General features: G+C 42.2%; 1 protein-coding gene across 1 annotated transcript in view; it reads right to left on the minus strand.

Annotated features, from left to right (window-relative positions):
- The window catches only part of LOC126456503 (glutamate receptor ionotropic, kainate 1), a 338468-nt gene extending 313430 nt beyond the window's left edge, over nucleotides 1-25038 (minus strand). The window contains exon 1 of the mRNA XM_050092256.1: nucleotides 24840-25038. Coding sequence (XP_049948213.1) covers nucleotides 24840-25038 — 199 coding nt within the window. The remainder of the gene's footprint in view (nucleotides 1-24839) is intronic.
- Between the last annotated feature and the right edge of the window lie 1702 nt (nucleotides 25039-26740).

Here is a 26740-nt window from a genome sequence, read left to right on the forward strand (position 1 = left end):
GTTTTGTCTATGAATATTTTTCTCTAAGCTAATGTCTTGCTTTGCTATTTCATGTGAGTTGATATGAATTCTATTTTGAATTAGCGGATTGCTATGCAAAGGTGTACTGTCACGGTTTCATCAGCATGATCCATTACTTTTTAAATGATGTGAGACCATGAGTTATGTGAGTTTATGTGGAGCAAGAGTTTAGATTTTTTCCACATGCGATTTCGGAGGCGTGTGTTAAGTTCGTGATCGTCGTCTGTGTTGTTTGGATTTTGTTTGTGTTTTGCTCGTTGCCGATCCATATCTCGAACGGGATTATTTCATGGGTACATGGTAAGAAGACGATAACCTAGGTAATGGTACTCAATCTATGAAATAAAAAAAGAGGAAAATAAATAATTTTGTTGTATATATGTATTTGTTTTCATCACACTATACATAAATAATACAGGGTGTTGCAAAGGAATTCATCCCGTTTCGCAATGTTAAGTATATTTTTTTTTCATTAATGTAACTGAAAACTGAATCCCTAGGGCTAAACTCCAGTAGAAATTCAAGTTGTTATAGTATGTCTCATGTAAACCACTACTATAAGGAGCCTAAAATAAAAATCTCCTGGAAAATTTAAGTCATTAGTAGGCCTTCCTATATGCATCTGATTGCTTTCAATAATGTTCCGTCCATGGAGGTGTAAGTTCCGCCGCTCCAGGAGCCTCTGACCAAACCAAAGAATACCAAATGACGAAACAAAGAATAAATAAACGTCTCAGCTTTATGCAGCAATTTGAAAGAACTGCACACTGCAAAAATTTATTGAAAGGTGTGTAATCTCACTGTCACATCGACTGCTGATAGCAAAACATATTTCTCAAATAAAACTACAGGCAATGCACCTCATAGCAATAACTTCGTAACAGTCTGTCGGAACGTGGAAGTAACCAGTGATGCGTGCTTCGTTTACTCCAAGCAAGTGCACGGAACGTTAGATTTAAATCTTTACACTTCGACTGTTAGTTCAGTTAGTTTTCCATTTCCGAGTCTGAAAAATAAAGTATTTTTGTGCAAAGCTGTATCTGGGTTTAATTTGTTGCCCACATAATTGGTGACCCCGGCAAAAAGAAGAAAAGCTCTCGAAACTTAATATTGTGCGGCAGTTTCGCCAAACATGGAAGAAGCTAACACAATTCTGCAAGCAACAAGCGACGAGATACGACGACTAAAATAAGAGATTGTGATTTTGGAGCTTGCAGCGCTCAAGAATGATAGCAAAACAGAATAGATGAATTTGCAAACTCCGGTAGCAGCAGCCACACCACGAGCGTACTCACATGCCGAAGATTTTTCACACACGAACGCGCCGTTATCAACAGCACAACGGCTGCAGTTAAGAGTGCCTCCATTCACGCCTACGCAACCAGACATATGGTTTGCGATAATAGGGAATATCTTCGAGGAACAACGCATTACCGAAGACCGCGAAAAATTCACTCTCGCAATTAGCATCCTTGATCAGAGGGCAACAGTGACAGTCTCTGATTTGATCATACACCCACCGCTCCAGCAATCATACACCACACTTAAAACGGCGCTCATTGCTCGCTGCATGAAATTACCTGAACAGCAACTTTCCCATGTGATGCACCAGGAGAAACGCGGGGACAGCAGTCCATCGAAGTTTGGAGACATTTACGCACTATAGTCGACGCAAGCATGATATCCAATGAATTCTTACTGCAAGTCTGGAGACAGCGGCTTCTTCATCAAGTTCAAGTTACATTGACTGTGTACGAAGGACAGTCTCTCGACAAGCAACTGCAAATAGCTGAGACAGCTTTCGCAACTTTACAGTCGACGCTAGTAGCAACGTCATCTGCCACCTCTGCAACGGAAGCCAATGAAGACTCATGGGAACGGTCGGAAGAATCAAAGTTAAGCTGCGCAGCCACAGGTTACAGACAAAAGCCAGGCACCGCTGATTAGATCAGGAAACTTCAAGATGCTATGGAAAATATGGCTACTCGGGTACGTAAATTGGAGCTGCAGACGTCCACCAGGTCCACCAGTAACAAGAAGAGGTCACATTCCAGACAGGATCAAGCTCACACCGACAGTTTTTGTTGGTATCACAGACGATTAGGGTCACAAGCTACGATATGCACAAAACCCTGTGGATACGCAAATGGCGAACGCATCCCTCTCTAGGCGCCACGGACTGCGGCACTCACGAGCGGCGTCGTATACATAGGAGGAACCAGGTGACAACACGCACAGTCAAGGTAAGGCACTTGAAGGCTTCCCGTATGCTGTACCTTTATGCCATTCTGCGTCACCCTGGGAGTGTAAGCTAACATCGCACAGATTACAGTGGTGAATAGACTCTCAGGCCTCAACTTCCTGCTAGACACCAGTCCGAAAGTGAGTACCTTGCCGTCCTCGAGCTTTGTTAAGGACACACGGGAGCCTTTAAAATTAATAGCAGTTAATAATTCAAGTATAAGGAGCTCACGACAGATACTGGTTTATCTACCCGTTATAAGTGGAATTTTGTAGTGGCAGATATTTTACAGCCGACCTTAGGTGCACTTGTCTCATTTTGCACTCAGCGTGAACTTGTCAAATAACTCTCTTACTACTGGATCAAGTAGAGGCTCGATGAAAGGTTTTCGGTGCACTGAGGCGGAGGCTGTTTTAGAAGAAGTCAGAAGCTCAGCTATGCAGTCTCCCCAACAAGAAGCCACGAAGACTCCAGTAGTTAAACATAATACAGTGCGTTATATACGCACCACCCTAGGTCCGCCAGTATCAAGACGCGTCCGCAGACAATCCCCAGAGCGATTAGCGGAGACAAAAGCAATATTTGAGGGGATGCTCCAGGCTGGAGTAATTAGAAGGTCTGACAGTTCTTGGGCGTCCCGTCTCCACCTAGTAAGTAAGAAAGACGGCATGTGGCATCCTTGTGGCGACTACCGCCGATTGAAAGCGAGAACAATCCCGGACAAGTACCCCATACCGAATATACGAGAGTTTACCTACACACTAGCATGTGCGAAAGTATTCTGGATTGTCGTAAGGCATACAGTCAGATTCCTGTGGCTCTGGCTGACGTGGCAAAGATGGCCGTGATCACACCCTTTTGTCTATTCGAATTTCTGTTCATGCCATTTGGACTCAAAAATGCGGCCCAATACTGGCCAAGATTCATTGATGAAGTGCTCCAGGGATTACCTTTCTGTTATTCATATCTGGATGATATTTTGGTATTCTCAGAGGATATGCAATCACATGATATACATATTCAGGGAGCACGACAGAGGCTCGATAAATATGGAGTAGTATTAAATGAGCGCAAATACGTCATGGGAAAGAGTCAAGTAACTTTTCTTGGCTATATAGTCTGACGCGACGGTATACCGCCATTACTGGAGAAGATCGACATTTTGCGCAACCTACCCAAACCTACAGACTACAAACAACTTAGGCGTTATCTCGATATGGCAAATTTTACCAGCTCATTTACTAGTTACCGCAGAAACAAAGGCTCCGCTTAAGAATACACTGGCTGGCAGGAATACCACAGGGAAGCTACAATGGACTCCAGAAATGACCAAAGCTTTTGGCGACTTACAAAGAAGCTTAGTGGAGGCAGTGTTACTCGTACAACCATGCCTGCAACACCGTTGAGTATTGTTGTAGACGCTAGCCAGGTCACAATTTGTGCAGCCTTGCAACAACAGGTCGATAGACATTGGCCACCTCTTAGCTTCTTCTCAAAGAAGCTGCAACTCTGACAGACCAAATTGAGTGCATATGACAGAGAATTGTTGGCAATATATGAAAGCGTCAAACATTTCTGCCCGGATGTTGAAGCCAGGCCAGTAACAATTTTCACTAATCATAAATCTATAGTATCAGCTTTCAGCAACATCAGCGATAAGTGCCGCCAAGACAATTCCGGCACATAGAGTTTGTCAGTCAATTGACCACTGATATGAGGCACATCAGAGGTGCGGAGAACCTGGTTGCAGATTACTTTTCTCGTGTTTGCGGTGTGACCAGCACAATAAGCTACTTTCGCGATATCGCAGGAAGCGGATCTGGAGCTAGAGAAGCTATTGACGGACCACACAACAGGTTTACACTTACAGCCGATGCTTATAAGTTATGGTGTCTTATATCACGGCAGTAGCCGCCCCCATACAAAATGGCTCTGAGCACTATGGGACTTAACTTCTGAGGTCATCAGTCCCCTAGAACTTAGAACTACTTAAACCTAACTAACCTAAGGTCATCATACACATCCATGCCCGAGGCAGACCGTAGCGGTCACGCGGTTCCAGACTGTAGCGCCTAGAACCGCTCGGCCACCCGGACCGGCCGCGCCCATACATTCCACAACAATTTCGTAAGGCGGCATTTGACAGTGTTCATGGCCTGGCATACCCAGGGGCAAATGCCACGATCAAGTTACTGACAGCAGGTTTCCTCAGGCCATCAATTAAAAAGGACGCCAGGGAATGGGCTCGCGTATGTCTACAATGTCAGATCTGCAACCGCGGAAATTGGGAATTTCACAGGACCGCCAGCAAAATTTTCCCAAGTCCATCTGGATTTAGTGGGTCCATCAAATACTTGTTAACAGTGGTAGACAGACGCACGAGACGGGCGGAGGCCATTCCGACTACTGGCATTTCGGCAGAACCGGTTGCAAAGGCGTTTGTCTCTCGATGGCTAGCTCGCTTTGGGTGCCCCCTTCATATGACAACAGATCAAGGCCGCAAGTTAGAGTCTAGTCTATTCAACGATCTAGCTAATTTACGTGAGTTCTAGCATCACCACACAACAAGCTACCATCCAGCAAGCAATGGTACGGTGGAAATGGGGCACAGAACGTTGAAGGCAGCTGCCATGTGTCTTCAGAGAAGATGGACAGAAGCATTATCATTGGTTTTCCTTAGATCACGGACCGCATACAAAACGGGGGTCGGTGCCTCAGTGGCGGAATTGGTGTATGGGGAACCATTGAGAATCCCGGCAGAATGCCTAACCGTCGCCGCATCACCGATAGCAATAAACCTCTCATCACTGACACGCGAAATCCGGCAGCATGTGGAAACAATGAGAAGCCCTACGGTATCTAGACATGGTGAGCGACCGGTTTTCGTGCATAAGACGTTGGCAGACAGTACACATGTCATGCTCCGCACAGATTCAGTCAGAGCGCAACTACAACCTCCATATACTGGACCTTATCGAATAGTACGACGCAACACCCATACTATGGATTTCTCACAGAACGACAAAACTACTAGCGTGTCCATAGAAATGGTAAAACCAACATGGGTCTTGCCAGAACTTGAGTACGATCACACTCAACAGGATGAGAAGGCCCGAAGTTTGGAACTCACTACGCATGTTATGGCAGAAGAACCCATGGCAAGAGGAAATGGAACCACAACGCACCAGCCCACACCAGCTCCCTCATCCTCGCAGCAACAAGCCGTCCGTACGAGAACGGGCAGACAAGTCAAGTTTAAGAATCTCCTGTATCCCGGGTGATCCACACTTTTTAAGGGCGGCCTCTGTGGGAACGTTGGAGTAACCAGTGTTGCGCGGCAGTCCGGAACCGCGCGGCTGCTATGGTCGCTGGTTCGAATCCTGCCTCGGGCATGGATGTGTGTGATGTCCTTAGGTTAGTTAGGTTTAAGTAGTTCTAAGTTCTAGGGGACCGATGACCTCAGATGTTGAGTCCCATAGTGCTCAGAGCCATTTGAACCAACCAGTGATGCGTGCTTCGTTTACTGAATGCAAGTGCAGCGAACGTTAGATTTAAGTCTTTGCTCTGTGACTGTTAGTTCAGTTATTTTTCTTTTCCGAGGCGGAAAAATAAAGTGTTTTTGTGTAAAGCTGTAAAATGTTGCCTACAAGTCTTTAAAAAGAAATAGGGGGCAACGGAAGAAAAAGATACAACCCGTCGGTTTTGATCAATGACTTCACAGTTTACTCATAGACATTAATGTCTTTATTTTAGAGCCATAGATAATAAATCGGTTATCTTCTGTGGCGAGACATCATCACTGTAAATTGATATAAATGAATGTGCTTTTCAAAAACAGGGCTAGAAATTGCGCACGATTTTTGGCACTTGTGTTAATTTAAATCGTTTTTAGTTCGAATTCATTCGGTACTTATTTTCATTCTTAGTGGGTCTGATATATTTTGGAAGAATTTTTTCATTCTGGACAACTTGTATTTTTCGATTTTCTTTGTAGGCCTGGATTTATCGGCTCAACTGAAGAATGAGATACCGGTGCAAAACAGAAAGAAAAAGAAAAAAGTGATGAAGTACCATTAGTATGGAATGCATCAGCTGAAACGTATGGGTTGTATCCCAAACTTCAGTTGATCTGTAGTGGTTGACTGTAGTACGGAATACAAATTCAACGCATGTCGACTATTCCGCTTTCGCTAGCACTAGTATGCCATTCTTCAGCTGACCTATGTTGGTCAGCTGACGTACGGGATACAAATTTTACAGGTGTTGCTTTTTTCGCCTACGCAACTAGAAGTATCCTGTTCTTCAACTGATACTAGTACCAGCGAACGTGGTATGAGCGACAGCCATGAAATTTGTATCCCATACTTCAGTTGGCCTTCAATACTAGTAGTATCGACTGAAAATTGTCATAGCAATACTAGCGTCGTTGAAAAAACCTACAACAATAAAATTAGTATCCCGTACTTGAGTTAACCTATATAGGTCAACCGAAGAATAGGATTCTAGTACTAGCCTAGTACTAGCCTAGTACTTGCCTTCGACAGTACATGCATCGACTGAAAAATATCGTAGTAATACTAGTCCTAGTGAAAGAGAAAAAAAGCGACAGCTGTAAAATTTGTATTCGTGCTGCAGTTGACGAACCCTGCTTCAAGTCTCTCATATTCATAGGAATGGATAAATCAGTTCAGCTGAAGAACAGAATAGCAGGACTCAAAGAGGCGATGTGCTTAACATTATTTTCGAAATATGACTGTACGTGCTATATGTATGCCATCTACTCTCTCTGTTCTACATTCCTTTGTTTCTCACTACTCGTATCTGTTGTTAAATCTGTGCAATACATCATTTCTGGTAATTTCTGACGTCATTGGTCAAAGCCGACGGGTGGTATCCCATCCTTCAGTACTCCCAGAAATCGTATAAATTCTAGTGTCCGATTCCATTCTTTGGCTTTGAGCAATGACGTCCTACCAGAGGCATGGACGTTACATACAGGTAATCGATGAAAGCAGCGGAAGATATTTGTAAACAAAGTAATGTAGTATGTGATAAAGTTACAGTCACGTCACACGATTATTTAATTAGCCACGAATTATATCGAAATGAACGGAAATGAATAATAACAAAATAATATATATATATATATATATATATATATATATATATATATATATATATATATATATATATATATACGTGTGTGTGTGTGTGTGTGGGATAAATTACTGTCGTAATTTATGCCAGTGTAAGAAACGCATAGATAACGTTTAACTTCCACCACAGTGTAGCGCGTGGTGAAGTTACGCTATGAAATAGCGTTAGTTTATAATTACTGACTCTAGCGGGACTACCGCGGGAAATTAGAGTTTTGGGAGAGGAGAAACTGAAATGCAGCACAACAACGGGAAAATGAAATAAATAATACTTTATATGAAACAGTAACATGAAACGTAGGAAAAGCGACGTAGAAATCCTAAAACAGTCAGTACACAAAAACCCGAAAAATTCACAAAAATAACTAATTTTGGAATCAATAAATAGCCTGCCGGAGTGGTCGTGCGGTTCTAGGCGTTATAGTCTGGAACCGAGTGACCGCTACGGTCGCAGGTTCGAATCCTGCCCCGGGTATGGATGTGTGTGATGTCCTTAGGTTAGTTAGGTTTAATTAGTTCTAAGTTCTAGGCGACTGATGACCTCAGAAGTTAAGTCGCATAGTGCTCAGAGCCATTTGAACCATTTTTTCAATTAATAGAATACATCTAGTTATGATATCAGTATTAATAACTTTTTTGATGTAGTTAATAGAGCAGTTACTAGCGCGGAAGTCGTATTATATTGCAGTGTACACACTTTCCGGAAGACCCGTCTAAATAATGAACCATGCAGTAGTTGGAATCGCTAACGAGAACAGATGTATATAGGAGGTCTGTTCTAGTTACCGATTCGAACCATTCTATGGTTCGTAATTTTGGACATGTTTGCAGTAAGTGTGTGAACCTTGTTTTCTTAAGATTTCTAGAGTTCTTATTAATATCTGAATTTCTGCGAAAAAGTGACAAATATTGTAGGTATCCATTGGAAGTTTTTTTCTTTTTGTAAAGAAATGAACAAAGTAACACCAAATTTAGAAATCCTATAACACTGTAGTGTATACAAGTGCTACAAAAACGGTTTTAATAACGAAGCGCAGAACGAATGGAATCGGTAACTAGAGTTAGCCTATATAGGTCGATTTTAATTACCGATTCCAATATTTGTTACTTTTTCGCCGTAGTTCAGAGAGTAATTACTAATGGTGAAACCCTATTATATTTCTGATTACAAACCTGCTGGAAAAAATGATCTAAATAACGAACGCAAAATGACTTGAATCGGTAACTAGCACTGACCTATATAGCTTAATGCTAGTTACCGATTCCACTTTTTGTTACTTTCCGTGAATTTTTGTTGCTTCTATAGTGGCTGCTCTTTCAGGATTTCTGTGTCGGTTTCTCTACATTTCTTGCTACTGTTCTTATTATGTTTCATAAATGTTATCATTTGTTTCATTTTCCGTTGTTGTGTTACATTTTAATTTCTCTTTGGCCAAAATCCCCGAGATCCCGCGGTAGTCCTGTTAGATTCAAAAATTATTATTATATATTACTCTGTTTTATAATATCACGACTTCATCATGCGCTATACTGCAATAGATTTAAATGTTATCTGTGCCGCGCGGGATTAGCCGAGCGGTCTTGGGCGCTGCATGGACTGTGCGGCTGGTCCCGGCGGAGGTTCGAATCCTACCTCGGGCATGGGTATGTGTGTTTGTCTTTAGGATAATTTAGGTTCAGCAGTGTGTAAGCTTAGGGGCTGATGACCTTAGCAGTTAAGTTCCATAAGAGTTCACACACATTTGAACATTTTTGAACAAATGTTATCTCTGCTTTTCTTATATAAATGACGATATTAATTTATTTCAGATATGTATATTCCCCTTTTTGTTTTATTTTCGTTACCTTCTATTCTTTTAGATGTAATTCACTTCTAAGTAATTTATGATGTGACCTGTGACTGTAATTTTATCGTATGCTGTATTTGTTTTTTTACGAATATTGTAAGTTGCTGTGAATTTTAAAATTTTCCCGGCGAATTGACTGTTCAAACAAATTTCGGGCTTGCAGCCGGTCGTCGTTCAATACTTCGCACGATATTTCAACTGGGCACCTGCCAGTCATCTTCAGGTGAGCCGTCGCATTATCTGCGACGGCTCACCTGAAGATGACTGGCAGGTGCCCAGTTGAAATATCGTGCATTGTAAGTTGCTTTCAAAGATTGCCTCCATATAGCGTCTTTGCCTTAGATATATCGTCATTGCTTAAAGCCGACTCGGGGAATCGCACACTAGAATTGACCCAAGAAATCAGTAACTCCAATAGCTCTGGCGAAAATAATATAAAGCAATGACTGACAGAGAGTGTGATGATTATGTTGTTTCTCTGCGAGAAGAGCGGTTTAGGACTGTGTGCCATTTGAAACAACGTTCGGTGCCTCCACGGCACACACATCAGTAGTCTGGGTACATCATTCCCCGGAGCTAGAAGCTGGCTGGAGATTGGATTTTCTGTGCTGATCACATAAAACAATTTTCCCAAAAATTTTTAATAAAATGATTTTTCCCTTTCGTTCGCGTCCTCCCATTACTCTGCAAGATACAAAATATGGTGAACGTTAACGTAAGAATGGCTTCTCATTTTTCAAAAAGGGCTTTTTTATTTTGAAAAGGTGAATCATTTATACCTACGCACATACAATTTTGGGGTTGGTTTTAAACTAATGGTAATGACGACAGTTTTCATTTACCTTTCACAATTAAAGTTCAACACTGCCGCTACCGGACGTACGACAGAATCCGATATTTTTACCAGCAAGTCCGAAGTACGGCATTCACTCTTCTGTTGCTATGCGATGTCGCAGTTAACTCGAAGTGGTTAGAGGGGAGGAAGGAGCATAATCGCAACTGTACTCACACCGGCACAAAAATATCACCTACCGTGACATGAAGCAACTTTGGAGCTCAGTGGTGTAATGCCAATTAAGGGGGGTCCATAATTGAGGTATCTCACTACAAAGAAATGCTGTTACACACTGTGGCAATGGTGCAAATTCTTGTCGAAAAATGAAATTTTCGACGTAGTCTCGCAACTGTGGAAAAAAGGCAGATTTAGAACATCTCCAGGGATGTGATTCCTGAGACCTTCTTTTCCACAAGAAACGCCGCGAAGCATATTAGGCTTTGGACAGTGTCTTTGACACTTGACGGTCAGATTTAGCTTCTGTGATCCTCGTGTTCTTACGTATCACGGTTCACTTTTTTTACTTAATGAGAACGTAACCACATTACTGAGTAGCAAACGTAAAATAAATAGTTACATCTACATCTCCATGACAGGAATAAATTCACAAATACCTACAAGTTTTCGTTTATTACCATCATAAAATACTTCCATTAACTGAATCCTGCATGGCTTGAAACATAGAAGTCGCCGCCGAACACCCCAGACACGCCTGTGAGTCTGGCACGGAGAATAAACATACGTGGAATCCTTGAAGCACACTGTTGAATATGTCGGAGGTGACCAGCGGGTTTTCCCATACATAAACAACCAGTGTCTTGAAACTGATGGTGACATCATTGAATGCTTTGGGCTGCAGGAGGTGTAGTACCGTGCTCTTGCCCGTTATTGAATCTTACCTGTTGTCTTTTGCTGCTTTCTTTTATCGTCGTCTCTATCTGAGGGAAACTGTTAATGAACGAGCGAGACAGAGAGCGACCTATTTGCACATTTGAAATCAGTACAAATGATCTGGAAAGATACATCGAGGTGAATGAGTAGCTTTTAGTTTCGATGCGTGTGTTAAAACCCACCCAGAGATTCGACCTTCATGAAGTAGGAGGTACAGTCTTAGAAAGCCTGTTCAATCTGTTTGAAAAACCTTGTATTTTAATACCACGCATGCATAGGGCTCACTATTGCTTCGTCACATCTCACAGTCCTATAATTTCTTTAGACTGCAAACAAACGCTAAATCATCTTATCATTAGAGCCTTATAGCTCTGACCATTCTCCAAGAGTGAGAGACGTTGAGGTAGGAAATCTGTCTTTCTCTGCACCGTTTGGGTCACGTGCGTAATTGTCTGGTATCGACTGTGATCGTATCGCTTATGGATAGGCTAATTAAAATCCATGACTGGCTTTGCAGTTCGTTGGTGTCGTTTGCGTCTAAGGGGCAGCTATACTTTATCACATCGCTGAATTACTGTTATGGTATTTCCAGGAAGCTGATTAAGCTGCAAGCAGAATTTCTTTGTCGAAAATGGTCGACCTCGAAACAGTGTGGCTACAGTTTAATAGATAAAAGTGTGGGAAATGAATACTTTGACAGAAAGGCACCAAGTGGTACAAGAGTATTTCCCTATTTGTGAGATAAATGATAAAAGGTTCATTCTAGTGCTACTACAGAAAAACCATTCCTACAATTGGAAAATGGGATGAGTAGCTACATGATATCTTTGGATGCTTCTGGCGTTACTGGAACTTTTCAGGTAGAGGTCCCGCAGAAGCATTCCCAGATGGCATGCACGTGCAGACTAACGGGCTGGAAAAAAAACTTGGATCTTGGCCTGAGGGAGGTGGGAGCATAATGCCAACAGGTCGCAACGACAGTTCGTTGTAGTGCATGAGAGCACAAAAAGTGGAGACGAGTTGGACTCAGGACAGCTGTGCGACAAGGTTAGATGAAATAGGTTCTTCCTTAAGGTACTACACCACGTGAAGCTGATAGGGTTGTCTGACAGACTCCAGCGAATAGAGGAATGACAACACCAGAAGTCCAGGTACAGACTACAGGCACTGCGTGTCACCACGAGTAGTCGGAAACATACACTCGCTGACAAAGCAAGTGAGACATTCAGAAGTCATGGTAGGATATCAGTGCCGGCCGGAGTGGCCTGGCGGGTCTAGGCGCTACAGTCTGGAACCGCGCGACCGCTACGGTCGCAGGTTCGAATCCTGCCTCGGGCATGGATGTGTGTGATGTCCTTAGGTTAGTTAGGTTTAAGTAGTTCTAAGTTCTAGGGGACTGATGACCTCAGATGTTAAGTCCCATAGTGCTCAGAACCATTTTGTGATATCAGTGTAACCTCGTACACGTTCACATCGGCGGGTATGTAAATGATTAAGAGTTACAATACCCTGTGACATGTAGAACGGCCCCACAGTGCTTTAGTGTTGCTGTTTAATTTTGTTACAGCCTGCTAGGGTAAGTGGCGCGAACAGCGCTAGTTTAACAAAGACCACTGTGAAAGGCACGGAGATGCCGTGTACTCAAGTGAGCTAGCGCTATCAGCACACGTCAGAGTTCGAAAGGGGAACTTTGGGAATGCCAATTTCTTAGATTGATCTAATCGTGCACTACCAATATTCAAAGGGCATTTGGAGGTGACAGTGGCCCGATGTTGGAGTGCGTAGATGTGTGAGGATTGGCACACTCATCGTCATGGTTTCGGTTGACTATGACTGACCAAAAAGGCAGCATCGCCATATTGAGCACGAAGCACATCGTAACACCTTCACATCTGTGGCTGCCATCCGAGAACGAGTAATAGACCACGTGCAACATTTTATTCAATGCACACCATTTTTCTGAGTGTAGCAGCCGGACTAAGGAGTTACCGTCCAATGCGTAGGCTTCGTTAAAACCGCAACACTAATGGTTGTACTTGGAGTGGTGACATGACTGGGAAGTATGGACTTCTGATGAATGGTGTCGCATTGTGTTCTACGATGGATCGCGGTCTTGAACTACCGCAGATAAGCTATTTGACATGTATGGTGGCGACCTGGAGATACTACCGTTCTTGCAATATTTTGACAGGAGCTTCTGCGTGGCTGCTAGCGTCATGATGTGGAGAGACCTCGAGTATGACTTCAGGTCACAGCTGGTGCTAATTAAGCGAACTCTGACGGCCCTGTGTTACGTCCCAGACACCGTGCAGTCTCATGTAGTACCTTTCAAAGGACAGTATTGTGATGTAATTTTTTATTGGGACATACTTGTCCACACATGATACTGAGGAAGTCTCAGCCTGGGTATATGTTTGTTGTGTGGATCAGGAGAATGTTTTGTATTTCATTTGTGATCTTTGTAAAACAGAGCTGAAATAGTAACAATAAGCTTTATTCTTGTCTATTTCATTACTATTCAGTAAGTATGAGGGCAGTGTACCATTAACAAGTGATGTTATCATAGAAAAGACAACAGCCGATACTGCAAGATACTTTCGACAAGCCTTGTAATTATCATTTCATTCCAAGAGAGCTGCATGGTCACCGGTGGTATCTGTTCAAATGGTTCAAATGGCTCTGAGCACTATGGGACTTAACTTCTGAGGTCATCAGTCCCCTAGAACTTTGAACTACTTAAACCTAACTAACCTATGGACATCACGCACATCCGTGCCCGAGGCAGGATTCGAACCTGCGACCGTAGCGGTCGCACGGTTCCAGACTATAGCGCCTAGAACCGCTCGGCGACCCCGGCCGGCTGGTATCTGTTCTTTCGGACATGTGCGAAAGAACTGATACCATCTTCATATAGTTAAGGCTAACCAGCCATTGACCTTCTTCTTCTGTGGTGGATGCACACGAATTGTCCGAACGCTTACGGGGCTCGGTGAGATTATCTGCCGCGAGTAATGAGTGTGATGCGCAGGGGTACTACGTATGTAGTGTGTGGACATTAAGTTGGGAATGTGGGTCTCACGGGGAGCCTGCAAGGAATAAATCTCTACAGTCGCACTATCCTCTGTGCCCTCAGTGGCTCAGATGGACAGCTGGCACGGTAGCTCAGTGTGTTCAGTCAGAGGGTTCGCGGCCCTCTGTAATAAAAAAAATAAAAAATAAAAAAAATTAAAAAAAACTGATTTAATGTATCAACGATGAACTTGTAGAAGTGTCATAGGACGTCCGCCCAGAACAAATACAACGTATATCAATGCCTGTCGACAACTTAGTGTCTTGATTTAATTATCATTTCACTTTGTCCAACGTTTTACAAGTTTTTTGATTACATTGGGAAAACAGTTTTGTGGTTGCACCTGTAACCACTTTTGAACCATATCAGTAACTTCTGCATCGGTATCGGTTGCAAATCTGCTGCCCCTGAGCGCTTCCTTCAGTGGTCGAAACATAGAGAAATCGCTTGTAGCCAGGTCTGGACTGTATACCGGGTGTTCCAGCAATTCGGATCCCAACTGCTTTATTGTTTCGGCCATCCGTTTGGCAGAATGTCGCCGAGCTTTATCTTGCTGCATGATGACTTCTTTTCGCTGTTTCCGCGACTTTTGGATCATATAGCAAGTTTCTGTTCAGATCGCAACATATCACACTGTTCACAGTTTCGCCTCTTGAAGTGATATGAACGGCCACAACACCTTCCATGTTCCTTTACATTTTGACCTTCCCTCGTAATATACCAGTTGTCAAAGTCGCTTGTGTCAGTGTATTTCCCCCATCTATGTTGCTACAGTGACGACTCATCCGTCTCTTTTCTTGTCGCATCACAAGCCCGCAGTTTAGCCAGGAAGTATTCATCTCATCCGGGTTCGATTCCCAGCGGGGTCAGGGATTTTCTCTGCCTCGTGATGACTGGGTGTTGTGTGATGTCCTTAGGTTAGTTAGGTTTAAGTAGTTCCCAGTTCTAGGGACTGATGACTATAGATGTTAAGTCCCATAGTGCTCAGAGCCATTGTATTCATCTCATGATGAGCGATAGCCATAATGTTTTGGCCCATTCTTGTATAACTACTTTCATGTTATTTCACTGTGAAGGTAGCAGATTCCTTCCATTCGTCTACCACAAGGCCCAAATTTTGATGGACAAGACGAGCCTATGTCGAAAATAAAAGCTATTGTTATCCAAAAACCAGTTTTCCTCAGGCTGACGGAAACTCATTCTCTTACCTAAGCGGCACAGAGAAATTCTAGAGAAAGATCCTCTGCAAGACAGTACGCATGATCGTCAGTGGACAGCATAAATAACGAGGAACGGAAGAACAGTGCAATGAAAATGAAAGACTTATCTAATCACTTAGAAAAAGAGGACTAAAATTTTCCTGAGGTTCGGTTCAGTAGGGAGAGAAATTGTCTTGAACAGGATGAATTAAACTGAGGAGATATCAGATGTTAAGTCCCATAGTGCTCAGAGCCATTTGAACCACTTTTTTTGAATAGTGTGGAAAGTTTTAACGGTTAGCACAGGAAGTTAGCCCACTGTATTCAAGAACCTCAAGGTACCACTTTCCATTCCGTATGAACAACATAATAGCCTTTTGAGAAATAAATCTCGGCGATGACACGCAAGATATAGAAAGGGGAAATTGGTGCCGGCGTGTCATTAACGGGTTGTTAGTGGCAGGTCATTAAGATCCCAAAAGCGGAGATAGTTCACCAGAGACAGGAAATGAGTTTACGTGACGTCCGTTGACGTAAGATCAACATTATTATCGACTGCAGAACCGAGTTTTCCGAGTTAGGGAATCTAGAAAGCGTTCCGTGTCATGAAAAAATCGCTTCTTTTGAGCTAAGCCTATTTCTCTGTGAAAACCAATTAGTAATACAGTAGTCTGACACTCCTGTCACCTGGTGTAGGGTAGATATTCGTTGAAATATCCGGTGTAATCCTCTCTAACTGTAGAGTGTAGCGCTACTGAAAAAACACGTTCAGAAATGTTTGTGAGAGTGGCGCTTATACACTGAAGCTAAGTAGTAATTACTGTTCTGCTTGTTGACATTGCAGGATTCAAAAGAATTGTAGATCATAAACGAATAAATATACAGATACAGAAAAGTTTGTTATCCTTTTCCACTCATGTGGATTTGGAAGAGTGTGTCTTATAGCGTAGTGTGTATGAAAAATGTTTATAAACAAATTCAGTAGATGACATGAATTTGTGCCTTATGTATTCGGCAGAATAAGGCTAGTGAATAACTCGGAAAGCACCAGCAGTTGGAAATATTTTAATTTGTGTTAATTTTATACTGATAGTGGAAAACAAATGTTTGTACATATTTAATGGTTATTTAGCTACTGTTACATTTAGTGTGGATAAAAAGACATGCATTTTTTAAATGGTTCAAATAATTTACTAATAATAATGAACTAAATAGAAACCAAATAAGATTTGAATGACTGTCAAGAGTAAAGTGTTGCTTTCAGATGTTCACTTGCTTATTATTTATTAAGCACAGATGAAATTTTCATTAAAATGTATTTTTACCTTTTTTTCCAGATGACGTTCATAGATTTTAGTCAATCAGTGATTAGTTTTAACCATAAGCTGCTGACCTACAGATTTATAAAAAACAAAAATCCAGCAAAATTAGCGACAGAGTTGTAACTTTGTTACACAGATAATATAATTTATGACACTACTTTACGATCTAGAACAGAAATTTCGTCATTTTATGACGAAAAATTAAGACTGTGTCAGAAAAACTAAAATAAAAAAGTCACACCACATTTATGATACTGCAGTTATCTTTCGGTTTTATTAGTGTCTGACGAATTTACGAACTTCGACTTACGTTATTTATTGAAGGTTTCTATTAACAGTGTTAGGTAAACAGCGTTAGCTTAAAGGTGACATGTCAAACCTGATACATCTTGAGGTAAGTAACCTGTCTACGAATCTCATACCAAGAGGTTACAATACTTAACAATGGATAGTTTCAAACTGAATTTAACTGATACTTTGAGTCTTTAATATAAATAATGCAAGTCATATATTGCTGTAATGAAGCACCCAGAAGTCCTTAGAAGACGTCAGTGTAACTTAGTACCCATACAAAACATCGGCGCGGTATGTAAATGATCAGAGCTGCAATTCTATGACAGGCAGAAAGGCCGCTCGAATGCATTAGCCTTGTTCATGTTTAATTTTGTTCATGTGCAGTGTTGTTCGTGTTTAGTGTTGTTATGGGGTCTGCTAGGGTATATAAGAGTTGTGAACAGCCTCAGATTTTGAGTGACCACTGTGAAACAAAGGAAATTTCGCGTACTTGTTTGAGACAACGTTATTAGCACCTGCAAGCGTTTCAATGGAGCCTCAATACTGGTCTCCATTTGACCGGATGGTCTAATCGTGCAATATCCAAATCTGTACGGCATTGAGATGTGGTAGTCCTGTCAATAACGTCTGACTACCTCGTTGTATTGTGCACCATCAACGCCTGCTATTCGAGAACAGAAAACAGGGTCACTACAACATTCTCTGTCATCCTGCGTCAGTAATTGGAGACAAGCAACTGCCAAGCTAAGGAATTACCAACCCATCCATAGGCTGCCATTAGCACACAAGAGGGATACACCATATTGTGCCCAAGCGCATCAGCACCTGCAATTCGAGAACAAGTAATGGTGTCAATACAACAGTCTCTGTCATCCCACACAGATGTTAGGAGACAAGCAACACCTTGGCTAAGGAATTACCGACCCATCCATTGGCTGTCGTTAGGATCACAACACAAACGCCTTTATTTGTAGGGTTCTGTGACCGGAAAGCACAGACAGTTGACGAATGGCGTCGCACTGTGTTCGGCGATGAAATGCTTTTCGCAGTACCACCACTGAACATCGTAGGCGAGTACAGCGTGACATGCGCTGAGGTCCTATGCTTCCATTGTTTTGGAGAGGTACCTCGGAAATAAGCAAGTACAAAAATGTTCAGGGGAAGATAGGCATACAGCAACATAAACCAGCTAGGAAGGAAATAAACAGAAAATGCAATGCAGCCTAGACGAAGTTGCTGCAGGAAGAATGTGAAGAAATTAAAAAGGAAATGACTGTCGGAAGGATTGATTCAGAATACAAAATAGTCAAAACAACCTTCGGCGGTATCAGAAGCAACGGTGGTTACATTTAGAGTGCAGTGGAGGGGAGACTTGTCTGACCACTTATAGAGGAAGAAACGGGAGCTGATAAGGAAGACATATCGGGTGCAGTATTAGAGTCAGCCTACAAAAGAGTCCTCAGAGACTTGAGATCAAATTAAGCGAAAGGGACAGACAACTCACCGTCGAGATCTCTAAAATCATTAGGGGGAAATGAAACCAAACGGAATTCAAGTTGGTGTGTAGAATCCATGAGATTGGCGACGTACCATCAGACATTCAGAAAAATATCATCCACACACTTCCAAAGACAGCACAGGCAGATAGATGCGGAAACTATCTCACAATCATCTCATGCATCCAAGATTGTAAAAACAGTAATATACAGAAGAGCTAAAAAGAAAACCGAAGATCTGTTAGATGATCAATTTTGCTTTAGGAAAGGTAAAGGCACCAAACTGGTAGTCCTGACATAGCGCTTAATAAAGGAAGCAAGAATGAAAAAAAATCAAGACACTATCATCGGATTTGTCGATCTAAGGCACTGGTGAAGTCTTTCGCCTCTACTGTTCAGTCTGTACATGGAAGAAAAAATGACGGAAATAAAAGAATGTTTCATACTTTATTTGCTGAACAAAACACAGCTAGGACAGGAGCATCACAGGTGCAAAGATCAAAGTTGTTGCCAGTGTCGTGGGGACTCGCCACTTGCGCGAGCTCCACCAGCGCTACCTATGGGCGACGTTGACAAGGGAATCTCCCCATCGCACCCCCCACAGATTTAGTTATAAGTTGGCACAGTGGATAGGCCTTGAAAAACTGAACACAGATCAATTGAGAAAACAGGAAGAAGTTGTGTGGAACTGTGAAAAAATAAGCAAAATATACAAATTGAGTAGTTCATGGCAAGATAGGCAACATTAAGGCCACTGCGACCGCAGTAGCGGCGTGGTCTCGTGGCAACGTGAGAAGCTGCGGAACGAGAGGTCCTTGGTTCAAATCTCCCCTCGAGTGTAAACTTTAATTTTTTATTTTCAGTTTATCTGACAAACACGTTTTCATCACTTTTTTGGGAGTGATTATCACATCCACAAGAGAACCTAAATCGCGCAAGGTAGAAGAATCTTTTTACCCATTCGCCAAGTGTACAAGTTTTGGTGGGTCGACAACATATTCCTGTCATATGACGCACATGCCGTCACCAGTGTCGTATAGAATATATCAGATGTGTTTTCCTGTGGAGGAATCGGTTAACCTATGACCTAGCGATCAAATGTTTTCGGTTCCGATTGGAGAGGCACGTCCTTTCGTCTACTAATCGCACGGTTTTGCGATGCGGTCGCAAAACACAGACACTAAACTTATTACAGTGAACAGAGACGTCAATTAACGAACGGACAGATAATAACTATGCAAAAATAAAGAAAGTGAAATTTTCGCTCGTGGGAAGACTTGAACCAAGGACCTCTCCTTCTGCAGCTGCTCACTCTACCACGGGACCACAGCGCTCCTGAGCTCACGTTCTCCTTTATGTTGCCTATGTGGCCAAGACTGATGACCAGTTTGTATATTTTGCTTATTTTTTCACAGTTCCACACAACTTCTTCCTGTTTTCTCAATTGATCTGTCTTCAGTTTATCAAGGCCTATCCATTGTGCCAAGTTATAACTAAATCTGAGGGGGGTGCGATGGGGAGGTTCCCTTGTGAGAATGAAGCTACCGACTTCCCCGCGGCCAATTGCCGGCCGAGTACAATCCGCCAATGACCGGACGACAACAGACGGAAGCCTACTCGGAAGATAGAAGAGCAGCTCTCGCCTACTTGGTTATAGATCATCGTCGAGGGCTGACTTACACTGGGAACATCGTTTAGTGAACTGTGGTGCTACAGAAGAATGCTGAAAATCAGGTGGACTTATAAGATATGGAATGAGGAGGCTCCCCCCTGGCCTGGCGAAGAGAGGAACGAACAGGAAACGCTGACAAGAGGAACGGACAGGGTGACAGGATATGTGTTAAGACATCAGGGAATGACATTCCTGGTACTACGGGGACCTGTAGGTGGTGAAAACTGTAGTGGAAGGCGGAAATTGGAATTCATTCAGCAAATAACTTAGTCCGTAGGGTGCAAATACTACTCTGAAATGAAGAGGTTAGCGCAGGAGAGAAATCCGTGGCGGGCACTTCAAATCAGACTGAACACCAATGACACAAAAAATAAATAAATAAGTAAACAAATAGATAAATAAATAATGAATAACAGCAGTGTTCATCCTTGCGTTGTGGTTTGGGAAAACAACGTACATGACTTCAGGTCACAGCTGGTAGTGGTCGATGGAACTTTACAGCGCAGTATTCCTTAAAGGACGTACAGTGTACTCATGTCGAGTGACGTGCGATTATACTCTGGTGCCAGTATTAAAGAGGACAATGCTCGTCTAAACATGGCATGTCTCTATGGGTGGCATGATGTCCAGGTAATCACGTGATCAGCAAGATCCCACGATCTATCCCCGATATAACATGTCTGTCCAAGTGCCAGTATTCGGGATATCAAGGACCGGTTACAACATTTGTGGACCAATCTGCTTCAGGGGTGGATACAACGGCTTGATGAGAACCCTTCCTAACCGAATCACTGATTCCTTCCAGGCCAAAGCGGATATGACTTCGTACTGACAAGGGCATACACTACCAAGTTCCTCGTAAGTATAGCTCGATATTGTGGTCACGGAACAACACACATACTCTTTCAATCCCCGAAGTTCCACTGTGTTTTCTCCTGCCCTTCTGGATGCTTCACATTTTTTTGTCAGACAGTGTAATTTCCTTCAAAACGAGGAAAAAAAACTAAAAGCTGAAAATCACGTTTGCATGAAGGTAGAAGCAAAGAGTCGTGTGGCGTTGTAGGCTGTGAGACGACGCACAGTAGTTTTACCTGCATAATAAGAATTTCATCCTCTACCTTTAACGGCTCCATTTGCTTGCAGTGTGTGAGAGATGCATCGTATTGTGTGTGTTGACTGCAGGTGACTCGAAAGGGCGTGTGTATAATGTGGTGTTATGTTCGTGCTGTAGAATTATCAGAGACAGGAGAGGGTGAATACCGGTGTCTGCAAAGAGCCGACTACTCTCGAATAGCACTAACGTGACCGCCGAGGTCCACATTGCCATCTGACAAGTGCAGTACCATCAACAATATCATATGCCCACACGAGATAACACACTGCGGAGAAATTTGGAATTTAATGACGAATACTGGCACAACGTCCACTGATCAGTAATTTTACGCTACCTCACCTTCTCTCGGTCAAACGCATATGCCGATTATTTTTTCCACCCTGAGAATCAGAGCCGGCCTACCTTTAAATGGATCGCTATTGCGCAAGCGTGCTTTAGGCTACGGAGGCGGTAATTTTCAAGTTTTCATTGTAATGTTTTTCTTAAGTGGTAAATAATAATTAGATTTCAGAGCTATGAGCCAGGCAGCACAACGGAAAGTTAGTAAGTGGAGCAGACAGAGAGAGCTCCAATTATATCATATTTAGCCGGCCGTGGTGGCCGAGCGGTTCTAGGCGCTACAGTCTGGAACCGCGCGACCACTACGGTCGTAGGTTCGAATCCTACCTCGGGCATGGATGTCTGTGATGTCCTTAGGTTAGTTAGATCTAAGAAGTTCTAAGTTCTAGAGGGCTGATGACCTCAGAAGTTAAGTCCCATAGTGCTCGGAGGCATTTGAACCATTTTTTTTATCATATTTAAAATTAATAATAAACCGGAGGTAGCAACGGTGTGTATGATACACCAGGGGCAATAAAGCTGTACACAAAAATGACATGATTTTATGACAACACAGGAACTAAATCATTTGGTATTGCTTCTGTCATGTGCAAGGATCCAAAAATGACCATCCGGTTTCGAGATACATTTTATGTAACTGTAACACTCATGACACGAAAAGTACCACACATTTTCCAAGTACTCCTCGTAGACTATATGGTACGTGTGCCTATGTGGTTACTTAACTAATTCACACGTTTACTACACGCTACACGAAGGTGCTGAATCCTAGTGGCGGACAATACACCTATCAAGATATTTGACGATATGAGGTAACGTCAGGGTTTCGAAATACTAACTACTCAATGTGTGCCTGTTTCCTGGATTAAATTACAATTCTCTGTTGTTTTTTATAGAATGATGAAACGCTCTTGATGGTGACCAGTCCATTAGAGATGGGCATCAATTTCAGTGACTGTAAGGAAGATATGGTGTATGTGCTAGCAACAGGGTTCATTCTGTTCCTTCTTCGTTACATGTATTAGCCTCAAACCACGAAGTTACAAAACTACACTCTGTAGTTGCTCACACTAGTCTTCCGCTCTGAGCAGTTACAGATAAGGGCAAAATACATTGTGTAGCAAAACTTAGAATGTCTGCAGAATGATAAAATATTCTACAATCAGTAGGGGCAAATAACATTTGAAGGTTTCCAACGCGAACTCAGACAGTTTTAATAATCACCGTATTAGTGAAGTCCCTAAGCAAATCTCTTCAAACGTTCTGAGAATGAATTCAGTTTGTCAGTTAAGAGAGAATCCACAGATGATGAGGTCTCCACACGATGAGATATTCTGACATTTTGTGCGCCTTCGTGACACAACGCTGGTAAAAATCGTGAATTGACCCACAAAAACACACAACTTGAAATTATCTATAAGACGCAAAAACTGTAAAGTAAGCGTTCGGAGAGCCCTTTCATCGACTTTACGTCAGCCTTTGAAATGAAAAATTCTGTGATTTTCTCGGAGTTCCTTGATGTAGATTTCCTGTGGATGTACGGATTAATTTTATAATCTTCATTGTAAAAAAAGGGGTCAGACGTTATAGGCATGAGATTGAGAAGCATTTTGAGGATCAATAGAGTAACATAGATATGATTAAAATACAAGCTCTGTGACGAAGAACGTATGTGAATAATTACGCCGACATCCAACTCTCACGAAATTTACCCAAGTCTTAGTTTTTGTACTGAGTTGAAATTCAATTGTCAAATTGGAGTGCCTTATCTGTTTTGAGAAATTATTTTTATTCATAACTGTTTTGAGCATGTTTGATGGACTTGTGACAATTTACCGGCCTTGACGCTTGGGAATCGTTGTCATAACTAAAAATAACAAATGACAAAAATGTGAAGTGACCTAGATGGTTGCATGTGATTATTCGGACTGTCACTTTGTATCAAATTGTTTGGTCTATCTTCATCAAGTGCGACGAATACATTTGTCAATAAAAAGAAGATGAAGTGTGATTGATCGAGAATAAACAAGGGAAAAAGCAGTGTATAACTAAAACAGTGTTGCATGAGATCGTTCCATTGGGTTTGTCATTCTTTGGGTCATTGTAATGTTTGCTCTGTAGATACATCACCGTAAAAACGTCGCGAGCGATTCAGCCATGAGAGGTATCATAAAACGTAATTCAAAGCAACGTTGAGCCTGACTTACATAATATGGACTGAAGCGAGAGCGGAAGTGATTCCGAAAATTGATAGTCGTGGCCATGAAAGTCTTCTGTGTATGGAGAAGTGCCACACCGCAAAACAACTGTCTGGTTGGACACAGAGTAAGGCCTCTGTTGTAACCGTAGCCAAAGCCAAAACGTTGTTTTTGTTCAGTGGCACTAATTTCACCATATGACCCGGCACTACACGCTATATTATGCTAACTAGCAACTGTCGTTGAAGCCTAAGTAATGGTATGATTGCAGTGAGAATAACATTCACATGAATTTTACGTGTCTGTTTATACACGGTGCTTCCAAAATGCTTTGAAGACCGGCTCCTTATACCAAAACGAATAAAAACGCTCGCGTGAACATATGTCGGAATTAACGAGTTACAAATGAAAGTCTAGGATTTGAGAACTGTCGCTGAGCAACATATAATGAAGTCTAGAAATGTCCTCCTCTTGCTTGTAAATATGCATACACGAATCATGGATTTTCGCACCCTTTCAGATATTCCTTGACCGTTTCGAATGGTTTCGCTAACTTCCATGACGCGTCAACGAAGAATCTGAGTACTACGTAGACCAAATGCTTAAGGTGACTCCAGAGGTAATAATAAAAAGGGACCGAGACCAGGAGAACATGCAGGCCATGGAACTGGTCCTCCTCTACCTATTCATCTGTCACTGTGGATACCAGCGAACGCATCTCGAACAATGAGAGTGAAATGTGCTGGAGCTCCATCGTCCATAAGCCACATATTTCCTCTTATTTCCAGGGGCACATCTTCTTGTAGGTCTTGGAAGGTGTTATACATAAAGTCCTTGTAGACAGCACTTCCAAGACTTGCTGGGAGAACGTATGCTCCTCCAAGACTTTTATATACAGTTCCAGCCCACACATTAATCTTAAAGTGATGCTTCTAGGTTCCGGAACTGTTAGTTCCTTTCTCAAGGAGGAAAGAGGATATCTTCAGAACATTAGGAAACCTTTTAGGTTTAAGTAAGTCTGTTGTTAGTACTAGAACTTCGCATCCTGACGGCATCTGATACTGGTTAATAAGTATCCATTTGCTACTTACGCAGTAAACTCTAATTCGTCATGGAATGCTATTAGTCTTAATTTCTACTTACCTTTCTTTGATGCGTGGAAGCTGTCGTCTTTTGGAACGTATTTGATGTCATACTTGAGCGTGGTTTTCGGCAGCAAATGTTTGTCTTTGTTGATGCGATACACTGCATATTTGAATGCCAGTTCTGTGCTACTGTCTTTTTGATCTTGTGTAAATACAGCACCTGTAACAATAAGATAAATAAACATCAGAAGTTTCATTAAGTGAATCACGTCGAATTGCAACATAATGTTACTGTTCGACAGCTTCCTGGTCAAATAACTTGTAGAAAATAATGTTACACAAGTAACGACTTGAGAAAACATCAGTTTATCTGCACTTACATATATATGAGGGTAAGTCAATTATTATCCGCAATTTAGTTATATTTTTGTTTATTTTATAGTACTATCGTTTAACTTTGATGTGCATGCTTTGTTTATTTTTTGTTATATCTTTGTAATTTTCAACCTGCTAGATCAGTTTCGTTATCGCTGCCGTGCTGTTAATCATGGCTGCTCCGCTGTCTATTTGCACCAAAGAAGAGCAACGTTCAGCGATCGGTGTTTTGTGGTCGGAAGGCGTATCAGGGGCCGAAATTCATCGAAGACTTTCGGTACAGTACGGGAACAGTGCTTCGGCACAATGGAGTGTCTACGTATGTATTGCAAACTTCCGAAATGGTCGCACAAGTGTTACGAACGAGGAAGGAGTCGGACGACCGTTTACCTCCACAAATGAAGAAACCATTGAGCGTTCACGTGAAATGATTCTCTTAGACAGACGATTAACTATTGACTAAGTGGCACATCGCCTGCAAATTAGTCACGGTTCTGCCCACGAAACATCGACAACAAACTTGGGTTTCATAAGGTTTGCGCAACATGGGTCCCAAAACAGCTCACACAGTTGCATAAACAAACGCGGTTGGACATCTGCAAAAAATATTTGGATCTCTATGGTAACGAAGGGGACAACTTCTTAGACAGGATTATTACTGGTGACGAAACATGGATCCATAATTACGAGCCGGAGAGTAAACGGCAGAGCATGGAATGGATATATCCAAATTCGCCGTGCAAGAAAAAGTTGAAGACCCAGCCGTTCGCTGGTAAACTGATGCTTACGGCTTTTTGGGATGCACAAGGTCCAGTACTGGAACATTATGTGGGAATAAGCAGAACAATAAACAGTGTACGTTGCAGTCAGATGCTTACTGTCAGGCTAAAGCCTGCAGTTCGAAGAAAACTCCGAGGATCGCTGTCAATATGTGTTGTGTTGTTCCACGACAAAGCCCGACAGCATACTACTACCCCACACTGCTGACACGCTCCAGAAACTCAAAATTGAAGCACTGGATCATCCTCCATATAGTCCCGATCTTGCCTCTTTTGACTATCACTTGTTTGGTGCATTCAAACAGGCATTAAGGGGCCTTCGATTTGCCTCGGACGAAGCAGTGAAAGAAGCGTTGCATTCCTGGCTCGCAGCTCAAGCGAGAACCTTCTTTCATGTGGGCATCAGGAAGCTTGTACAACGGTGGACCCAGTGCGTTGAAACGCAAGGAGACTATGTCGAAAACTGATGTTCTTCTAAGTTTCCTATTTGATTACAGTAAAATTTTATAACTACTTTGCGGATAGTAATTGGCTTACCCTCGTAGTTGAAGAGCCGCTGTGAAGTTAAGACGCAATTTAAAAATCTAATACATTTTTCTTTCATTGTTTTACTTTCTTCTTCAAAGATTCACGATGGTACACGCTGTAACCATGAAGCAGGGAGAATTCTGACAAATTTTGATGAAAGAAATTAGAGATGTTCAAAATTATGATGACTAGGTAAGATGGAAGTGCTGACTGTCAGTGAGCCGAGAACGAAGCTATTTTCTTTTCTTGTTTTCCATTCAATTGTTTCTTCTGAATA

This window comes from Schistocerca serialis, chromosome 1 (assembly GCF_023864345.2).
Source record: "Schistocerca serialis cubense isolate TAMUIC-IGC-003099 chromosome 1, iqSchSeri2.2, whole genome shotgun sequence".
In the NCBI taxonomy this organism is placed as follows: Eukaryota; Metazoa; Arthropoda; class Insecta; order Orthoptera; family Acrididae; genus Schistocerca; species Schistocerca serialis.